We start from the raw sequence: 10,241 nt of genomic DNA on the forward strand, positions 1-10,241 counted from the left end.
CCTGGCACCCCGAGATCTAACCCCACCCTTAGGCCAGGTGAGCAGTGGGGGAAGCCCCTGCTGGGGTCAGAAGCACAAACGCTGACTCTGGTCATGCTGCCTCCAAACCTTCAGCTTCTCCCACGTCCCTTCCCTACTTCAGCCTTGGAAGATACCAGAGAAAATATCCGGGGACATAAGGCAGAGGGAAGTTTTAAACACTTCTCTTTGGAAGTCTCCACCGCCTCTTTCCCTCGCTCCTTGCCCCTGGCTTTGGCTGGGTGATGGCAATGAACTCACCTGTGCAACCCAGTACCCCTAGGTCACGGGACTCTTGGCAGGAGCAGTCAGGTGTGCGTCCAGCAGGTGACCTCCCCCCAGGATGTTATCTCAGACCTGGTCTAGGGAACCAGGAGAGCAAGTTCTGTGAGTCTGTCCCCCCAGGTGATGGTAGTAGAAAGTCTACAGCCATATCTGCCCTGGGCTGGGAAAGACAGGGATTGGGAGAACCAGGCACATCCTGCCCAGGACCTAGGATCTCAGGAGCCCTGGCCCTGGCAGAAGAATGACCACAGCCCCAGATCGTTTCATGCCCATTCTGTGCAGCCAGACAGATGAATGAATTGCTGGGCCCCCTGTGTTGTCGCCAGGCCACTGGGGCTATTGGTCTCCATAAAGCTGTCCAGCCCCCCGGTGCCCTCCAGGAACAGGTCCATCAGTGTTGTGTGTTTGCAGGGCTCCACTGTTCCCGTGGCCAGCTCTAATACAGAACACAGACCCCTGAGTGGCCCGGAGGGGACTAGCCTGTTCACCCTGGCAAGTCAGGGCACACTCAGCCCGAACTGTTCCTCTGCTGAGTCAGGGCGAGGCCCAAAACAGTCCTGGAGGCCCAGACGGGCGTCTTGTAAAGGGGATGCCCTGTCAGCTCTGCCTCAGGTGGGAAGTCGGATGCTTCTGTAACTTTTCTTGTTGGGGAAATGTACAGGGCTTGAGGGGAGTGGGGAGCGGGTGTTGGAATGTGTTGTTGAGAGTTGCATTTGTGAGCCGGGTCTCGGGTGGAGACCCCCAAGTACCAGGTGGCTGGAGCCTACCTTGGGTTCTCTTGACTAATGATGAGCACCCCTCCCTCCCCTGAAATGCCATGCTGTAGCCAAAGCCAAGTTTGCCTCCCCGATGGGCATTGAAGACCATCCCTGGGACATCCAGGACGCGGCAAGGAAAGGGTTTACTCGAGAGGCAGTCAGACGAGGAGACGGGAGGGCAGGCCTCAAATCCGCCTCCTGAAGGGAGAGTCAGGGAAGTTTAAAGGCAAGAGGAAAAGGTCCGGGTAAAAAGTTGAGCCGGCTTGTGAGTGTGCAGCTGCGATCAGTCCCACGAACTCTTTGGTTCCTGGGTTTTGGTGCCAGGCAATATCCGGACGCCCTTTTGCCTTCTCGGCTCCCCCAGTCCCAGTCCGTCATGAATGGGCCCCATTCTGCACAACCGGTTGACTTTGGAGGATGCAGATAGGAAGACCCATGAGGCTGGTACAACGCCGACAGCCCGACACACACACAGAATAGGATAAGTGCCAGCCTCGACCCGCTCACCCACACCTCGGTTCCATACCGACAGAGCACCTCACACTCTCCTTCTAGGGAAGGACCACTCTGGCTGCTGCGTAGAAATGAACAGTGGAGGCGAGAGTGGCCCCTGGGAGGCCAGGGTCGAGCCATGACAGTTGTCCAGGGGAAACGGGGCCGGGGCTTGGGCCAGAGTAGGGAAGTTGAGCTTGAGGTGCTCACCGCACACATCTAGATGGCTCTGCCAGTCTAGACAGTCGGTGGGACGGTCATCCGCGGCTGGACGGTGTGTGACGCTGGGACCCCGGGTTGAGCTCACCCAGGGAGTGAGCGGGCAGGGCTGAGGCGGAGCCCTGGGGCGCGTCAGTGTTGCGGGGTCAGGTGGACGGAGGGGTGAGGAGGCGGAGTGGCCGTGGGGCTTGGGAGGTGAGTGGTATCCTGGACAACAAGTGAAGGAAGGACTTGAGGAAGGACGAGGTCCAATATGGTGACGGCGGAGAATTGTCCATCAGCTTTGGCAACAAGGCCATCACCGGTGACCTTGACAGAAGTCGTCAGGGTTGGGGTGGGGGGAGGCTCAGAAGAGGAGCAGGAAGGGCGGTGTGTTCAGTTCCTTGGGCTGTTGGAGTAAATGACCACCAACCGGGTGCTTAAACCAACAGAATGTAATCTCTCACAGTTTCAGAGGCCAGATGTCCAAAATCAAGGTGCCCAGGGTTGGGTCTTCCACGGAGAACCCTTCCCAGGCCTCCCTCCTGGCTTCGGCTGGTTGGTGACTGTCCTTGCTGTGGACGCATCACTCCATCTCTGCCTCCGTCATCACATGGCCTCATTTTATTGGGACACCAGCCATTGGATTCAGGGCCCCCCCCCCCCCACTCCGGCATGACCTTATCTTAGCTAATTACATCTGCAAAGATGCTGTTTCCAAGAGGGTCACATTCTGAGGATCCAAGTGGTTCTGAATTGGGGGTGGGGGGGACACTATTCCGCCCACTGTAGATGTGGAGGCGGCAATTCCAGACCATTCCCACGAGACCCCCGTGCTACCTGCCACCTGAGGGGAAGGTGAGACGGCACTCAGATGGGGTGCTCATTGGGCGAGGTCAAAGGGCGCCTGTGTCTTCTGCCAGGAGGGTTTGCTTTACCGTCCAAGGCAACTGAGGAAGGGAGACTGTCATGGCAGCCCAGGTCCGTGGTCCATGGGGGGAGCGGAGTGTGAGGGGCAGAAGGTCTAGCCGGGGCTGGCTAGATAACGTCTTCTCAGGGTCACAGCCTCTGGGGCGGTCTGACTTATTAGTCTGGGAAGTTGTCTGAGCCCTCCTTCCCCACCCACCCCACCCCGCCCAACGCCACCCCACCGCACCCCAGCCACCAGGTCCTCCCCTCAGCAGGGACCAGCGGTTTGCAGAGCCCGTCAGCCTAAGTCGCTAAGCGTGGCCGCCCTCCGTGCTCACCCGGCCCTCCTGCCCCTGGGTGACCTCCCCCACCGTCCAGCCGCCTCTGACCACAGCCCATTTGTTCTGACTCCTCCAGCCTTGAGCCTTTCTGGGGCTGAAGCTGCAGCCAGAGGGACTGTAGTGTCACCCTTCCTCTTTCCTGGGGAGACAGGACCCAGCTTGGGCCCTGGGCCTGCCTGTCCACCCCCTCCCCCCGCCACACGCCCTCCCCCCCCCCCCCCCGGAGATGCAAAAATGAAAAGACTTACTTGCAAGCCGCAGACTGACCGTCCCCCAAGGGAGAGTCCCTGCCTCATGGGTCCTCCCTGCTCCCACTTAGCGTCTCCCACTAAGGAAGCATTTTCCCTACGGTTCCAGCATTTTCAAAGTCTCCCTTTTACTGCTCCCGGATAAGTAAGTTTGGTGAGGTCTGTCGTGATTGTGGGTCTGGAGACGGCTCAGCTCTTTTCCTCAGGAGACTTTTGACTTGGTGACCTCCTCCTGGGGTCCTCCTGGCCTCCCTGGGTCCCCTCCCGGGGCGCCTCACCCGCTGGTGGGTCCCTCCCACATCTCCATTCCAGCTGGACTGCAGAGAAGAGCCCTAGTCAAGGATACTAATCACCCAACCTGCAAGAGTTTCCTTCTGGGGGAGAGAGACCACTTAGGAGGGAAGGGATTGTTCTAGACGCCCTGTCCCCCAAAACGCTGGTCACATGAGGACAACTGGCTCTCAGAGTCGGGGGAGCCGGGAACCAAAGGTGCCTCATTACCCAGCCAGGGGTCAGGCCTCCTTCCCTGGTGGCCAAGGACAAGGGGTTGGGGTTTTGTTTTGCCTCTGTTTGGTGAGACCTGCTTCACCTTAAGGAGAGGTGCCCACATGCCCTGGGATGGCCATCCTCCAGCCACGACTGTCTAGAATCCAGCTCACAGAGCATTTGCACTGGAAGCTGCTTGCAGTCACAGGGGCGGCCAAGGTGACGGGTGGGAATGGGAACGTGGCTGAATCAGGGGCACTTCCTGACGCGAGACGCTGTCCTTGACCTCCCGGACGCAGAGTGTGTCCATTTAGCCTGTGAGCTATCACAGCCCCGGGCTCTGGAGGCGTGAGCTGGGTTGCAGGAGAGCTCCCGGTCGGCGTGCTGGGCCGTGCGGGTTCAGATAGGCCACCAGGTATCCATTGCTCCTTGAAATGTGGAAGTTGGCGCACAAACCGTCCAGTTCCTCAACCTTCTGCTCCCATAAAAGCACCCGATTCACTTCCCGACTGGGCGCCCTCAGTGCCCGCCCCTCCCATTCGTACAAGCTATGTAAAGTTTGTGACGAGCCCCTCAGCTTCCTGGAGATGGGCAGGGCGGCCGACGCACCTTGCACGGTCATCAAATAAGTAAACTCTTGCCTTCCCCGCCGGGCAGCTTCCTCGGTGGGATTTCACTGGGTCCCTTACTTTGTGCGTGGAGCTCGAGGCAGAGCCCGCAGGCCCCCGTCAAAAGTGTTGAGGTGGGGAGGCCTTCCTGGGTTCTGTTAGTGACCAACTGAAATCAGGATGTATATTTTCCCCGGCCCGGTGCCCATCTCCCTCTCCGTGGCCAGTGCACTCCTGGTCTCTGCCCGGCCTTTGGAAAGCCATCAGACTGTGGCCCTGTGCATCACTGTTGACCTCCTACAAGATCCAGCGGGGAATGACCTGTTTGTGCCCTCACGGTCCCCAAGAGTGGGCCCATCGGGGGATGCTCGGGTGACGGGTCCTAACGCATCACTGGCTCCTGTCAGCTGCAGCTTCCGCAGCTGGTCCTGGCAGGTCGGTTATGTCCGAAGGACACATCTTTCTGGTTTCACAACCCCCATAACCGGATCATTCAGTGTGGTCCAAAGATGGTCAGGCAGAGGAGGCTCCCCCATATCACATAGTGCTTTCGGTGGGGGGCGGAAGGAGGTAGACGTAGGTCCTCATCCGTCTGGGTAAACTGCAGGGGGCCGTTGGGAACTTCCTCCTCCCGTTGGCCTAGAGAGAGCCCGACTGCCGAATAGGCTGGACCTGGGTGTATGTTCACTTTCTAGCCCGTGGCTCTCCCCTCCCTGAGCCCGTTTCCCCGTCGGTAGGTTGAGGGGGGCTGCGGTCCCCGCCAGGCACACGGTACGTGTTCCACAAGCCATGACCGCTGCTGGTGCTGTGATGTTAATTTCAGGTAGGCAGCTGGGACTGCGGGTTTGCAGAGCTCTGCTGTTGAGAAACGTTTCTCAGTGAGAGTCCCCGTGGGATGCCTTGGACACCATTAAGCCAAGAGGGTGTGATGGGAACTCCCTCTCAGTCTTCCCTCTGCAGCCCTGCACAGCTCTCTGGCCACATTCATGGCTCTTAACTACTTTCTCAAGTGCCCTCAGCCCCCAGGGGAAGCCCCTCGGGCTCCCCATGGGAGCGGAGCCACATCCGGGAGGGAGAAGGGACTGGCCCGATGGGGGCAGATGGAGAGAGCTCCTGAGTGGAGGAGAGGAAGGGCCACCGAAATCCCCCACTCGGTCCATAGAAGGGCCACTCAGCGCGTTTCCAGGTCAGGAACCACTGGGAGGCATTTCTGGCCGTCAGGATCTCAGCTGCAGGAGACTCTAGGAAGCATCTGGTCTGGATTCCTCATCGTACAGATGGGGAAACTGAGGCCCAGGCCGAGGGAGTGGTCTGCTCGAGGTCAGGCTGCTGTGCAGGGCAGAAGTGAGGACCAGATGTGAGGCCACTGGCACAGGACGCTTTACGACGCGGGGGAGACTCCTGTCTCTGTGGGCTCGCAGGTGGGAGGAACCGGGCCCTGCTCCCCGGGGAGTCTGGAACGTTTGGCCCCCAAGCATTTAGTGCATTCTCCTGCCTCCAGGCAGGGCTGCCTTTAATCATCCTGTGCTGTCCAGGAACCGAGAAAGCTTTTCACGAAAAACATTTACCATTTCAGCTCCTTCTGCCGTCTCGCTGTGGCTGGCCACCCGTGGGGGTTGCTCACCTTCATTTAAAGCCAGGAATTTAGCAAATGTATTCTCAAGCCTCGGATGGATTCTGTTTTTTGATAACAGCTCTGTTGAGATGTAATTCACAGGCCATACAATCCCCACATTTAAAGCGTATGAGTCCATGGGCTCTGGTATAGTCACAGTTGTGCAACCATCACTGTGATCGGTTCTAGAACACTTCCGTCTCCCCGAGCGAGCCCCGTACTCATCAACGCCCCATTTCCCCCCAACACCTCCAGCCATAGGGTTTGCTCTTCAAGAGTTGAGGTTTTTTCATGTTATTTTTCATATTCTGGGACACACTCGTGAGTATTAGAGAACGGTGGTCTGCTTCTCATTGGGGGCAGGGGATCTCAAGGGAAATGCTGGGTTTTTCGTGGTTTTTTTTTTTTTTTTTTGGTCACAGAGGAGTCTCGGTGTCAGGGGGAGATCCTGGACGAAGCCACGGATGCCATCACTTCAGCTCTTCCCGTGTCGGGGACGCTGCAGGGTGGCCCTGAGCAGCTCCAAGGGGGCTCACCTCCTCCTTGCTTCTGGGAGGAGGGCCAGGAAGGGTCAGTTCCAGGGAGGCGGGGAGAGCAAGGCCCACTCTGCCCCCGGCGGCCTCCAGGGCCTGGGAGGGAGTGACTGTCACACTCCTTCTGGAGCACACAGGCTGCATGCATGGAGCCTCCCTTGCGGGAAGACGGGTCCCGGCTGTCTGGGGACACAAGGACAGAAGTGCTCCTTCAGGCTGCAGCTAGAGGTCCCTCTCAAATCCAGGTGCCTGAGGCGGCACTGCCGTGAGCCCCAGCCTCAGTTTCCCTGGCCGCGAGATGAGATGCCCCGGCGGTGGCCGGGGCGGTCTCGAGGGTCCCGGCTGCCGAGCCTGGGCTGATGTTTCCACTCTGCCTGGCCTGGGCTCTCAGCTTCTCTCCGTCAGAGAGAGAAGAGCTGGGACAGAGGGGTTTCTGCAGACATCACACCTCCAGGCTGCAGGGTGGCTGCGTTTCCTCCACCATTTCTTCACCATCTGTCTTCATTGGCGGCGGGGTCTGGAGCCTAAAGGATGTGGTTGCTGAGCCCGGGCTGCCTGGATTTGGACCCCAGAGCGTAACCCGGCACATTAGGCCCCCTCTGCTTCGGTGCCCTCAGCAGTGAGCAGGGGGACGACTGCAGGACCCACGAGCATTGGGCTCACCTAGAATGATTCCCCTCCTGGATGCCCACGTGGGGTCTGGAGCTGGGCCGTGTGGGGGGAAGGGCTGGCTTCCGTGTGCCCAGACGGACGCGCTGTGAAGGCTACTGCTCGTCCTGTGGGTAAGAGCAGGGACGGCCTGGGTTCTGACCCAGTTCCACCTCCTACCAGCACCGTGACCCTGGGCAGGTTATTTGGACTCACTATCCCTCAGTGTCCTCATCTATGAAATGGGGGTGATGATAATAATGCCTCCCTGTGCTTGTTAAGCCCCTCTGAGCAAGCAAACCATAATAAACCATCAAGGGAGGGGCGCCCGGGTGGCTCAGTCGGTTAAGCATCTGATTCTTGATCTCAGCTCAGGTCATGATCTCACGCTTCATGAGATCGAGCCCCACGTCGGGCTCCGCGCTGACAACAAGGAGCCTGCTTGGGATGCTCTGTCTCCCGCTCTCTCTGCCCCTGCCCCACTCGCCCTCTCCGTCTCTTTCTCGAAATAAATAAACTTAAAAAAAAAAAAAAAGAAAGAAAAACCAAAGTACGGGGCTGCATTTGAAAACTAAAAATAAATAACAAACCACTAAGGGACCTGGTGTTTGCGGAGGGCTCACAAAGGTGGCCGGCCCCGGGCAGGTTCTCTGCGTCAGCTAATAACAGTTGACTTAACGTGTAGAATGGTCTCCTCACCAGTTGTGTATTGAAACGAACAGTGAGAGTATCGCCAGCGTTGTCAGCATTTTCGTTCTGGAGCCACCCAGAGCTGCGCTAACCTGCTGTCCTTGCTCTGTCCCCCCCAGCCGAGCCCCTGCCACTCATGGATCTCTGCCGCCGCTCTGTGCGCCTGGCCCTGGGGAAGGAGCGTCTGGGTGACATCCACACACTGCCGCTGCCCGCCTCCCTCAAGGCTTACCTCCTCTACCAGTGACGCTCTAGCCCCGGCATCGCCAGCACGACAGCCACCTGGTGCCACCTCACCGAGCTACCGCCGTGCCCCGCGCCGCGGGCTGGCATCTATCTGGCCGCGGGAGGAAGCCCCTGCTCTCCCTCTTCATCCTGCCCAGCGCCCCTGCCGGACACGGACAGCTCGACCCAGGCCCCCCTGTCCCCCGTCCTGACGTTGGCAGAAGTCCCCTGCATGCCGCACAAGGTCCCTCTTTGGAAAAGGACACATAAAACAGACTCCTAGGAAGCCCTGCGCTGAGCTCCGATCTGCCCTCGGGGTGGCGTGGGCTACCCCTGCCACCTGCCGGGTCCCAGCGCCAAGCGCAGATCCCAGGGGTGCTAAGAGGTGCTCAGATAAAGGCTGGTGCTGAGGCCGGTGGGGCCACGCCACGGCAGACAACGCTCAGGACGTCAGGAACTCCCCACGGACTCCGAGGCAGAAGCAAACCAAGATCGGACCTTCCGCAGCGCCCAGCATCAGCCCCGGCTGTCAGTCCCTTGGTACCCTCTATTTATTCTTTGAACAATAACAAAAGCCATTTATTTATTCCATTTAGAAAGGAAACCTTGTTCCAGTACCCTCTCTCTGGAGTGTTCTGGTGGTCCCTTCCACCTGCCCCTCCCCGGGATATGTGTGTGCCTCACCTGCCCCTCTCGGTGGGCCGTGTCCTCACAGGGGCACGAGGGTGTCTTTGTTTGGGGCTCTGGACCTACAGTTTCCGGGGGGGCTCTGCTCCGAGTTCCCGAGCTCGCCCCTCAGGGAACATTCGCCTCACGTGCAATACAAGAATCTTGGGGGTCCCGTCTGCAAGGGCTGTGGCAGCTCCCTATGTCTCTCCAGGTAGCCACTCACCCCTCGGACTCGGACATCTTTGCACGTGGTTTTATTTCTTCAGTCTTCTGGGGGAGGGTGTTGCTGCTTTTGCCTTTCCTTTCCTAGCTTGAGATTTCCCATGTGCGTCGTCAGAAGCCCTGGCCTTCTGGAGCCTCAACCAAGAAGGGAAGCTGAGTGGGTCTCCATCCCCAGAGGAACCAGGGGCAGGACGGGCTGGGGAGACCACAGAGAGGTGGTGCCCCACCGGAAGCCAGCGCAGGCCCCCACTTAGTGCCCCTGTCTGGGCTCTGCGCCCGAGTGGAACAGCCTCAGCTCACCACAACTCTCCCCCGCCGACCCAGAGCCACACGAGGTGCAGGGCGGGGTGGGACGGGGCAGCCAACAGAAGAGGGTCACGAGCGCCCTGCCACAGCCCCCCCCACGTAGCAGCCCCCGGCCCCTGCCACCGCATTCACCACCTTCTATCTTGAGGTCAGCTCTCTTCAAATCGGACTTCTGTTCATTTCTGTACCAGTACAATAGATGACTTTATTTGTTTAAATGTTTAATATATATACATATATATTTGTCTGTAAGAATTATGTTTTAAACAGCTGCTGTAGGGTACCTTTAAAAAAACAAAAAGTCTTCCAGTGGAGTATATTTTTTAAAGCACAAAATTGGTACCAAGTCTGGGTGAGGAATGTAAATTGCCCCCTTATTATTTTGAGGTTTTTTTCCAAGGGCGGGGGCGGGGGGGGGGGAGTGGGGAGGAAATCTTACCTGTAAGACTTTTAAAGACTTTTCCTCACTCCTGTTTCGGGGTGGGTCATGTTCTCATGAATGTTGCACACGAGAGAGTTCTATTTCTGCCGCTCCCAGCCTTACTGCCTTGGCCCAGCCGTCTCCCACCGACGCTGGATGAATTGCGGGCTCTTTGTCATTTCTCTGCACCTCTGTCCCCAGGCTTCCCAAACCCCGGCCCCACCCTTCTTTCCCCTCAGCCCAGAACCTTGTGACCTGTACAGTTTTGAAACTCCCGTTCTATTTTATGATGGTTAATAATAGTCAGTAACCTAATAAAGGAAAGTTTATTAAAAATACAAAGCCACTTTTGACTCCCTCTCTGTGTCTCGGGGGAAGGGAAGGGGCTGTGGCCAAGCCCTCCCTGCGTGCGTCCAGTTCTCAGTAGATACTAAGGTGATCCCCAGGACCCTTTGGCAGAGGGTGGGATGCCCACCGAGGCCCAGCGAGGAGGAGAATCCTAGAGAGGTGATCCTAGAATGTCCCCATCCCTTTTTAGAAGTTTGTGAGCCTGCAGCCCAGACTGAGAC

General features: G+C 58.1%; 1 protein-coding gene across 2 annotated transcripts in view; it reads left to right on the plus strand.

Annotated features, from left to right (window-relative positions):
- Positions 1-10,018, plus strand: part of SPSB1 (splA/ryanodine receptor domain and SOCS box containing 1) — a 69,740-nt gene extending 59,722 nt beyond the window's left edge. For both annotated transcript variants that reach the window (XM_043573726.1, XM_043573727.1), the window contains exon 3: positions 7,949-10,018. In XM_043573726.1, coding sequence (XP_043429661.1) covers positions 7,949-8,076 — 128 coding nt within the window. In that variant the 3' untranslated portion in view covers positions 8,077-10,018. The remainder of the gene's footprint in view (positions 1-7,948) is intronic.
- Positions 10,019-10,241: the final 223 nt, after the last annotated feature.

Source organism: Prionailurus bengalensis, chromosome C1 (assembly GCF_016509475.1).
Source record: "Prionailurus bengalensis isolate Pbe53 chromosome C1, Fcat_Pben_1.1_paternal_pri, whole genome shotgun sequence".
Lineage (NCBI taxonomy): Eukaryota > Metazoa > Chordata > Mammalia > Carnivora > Felidae > Prionailurus > Prionailurus bengalensis.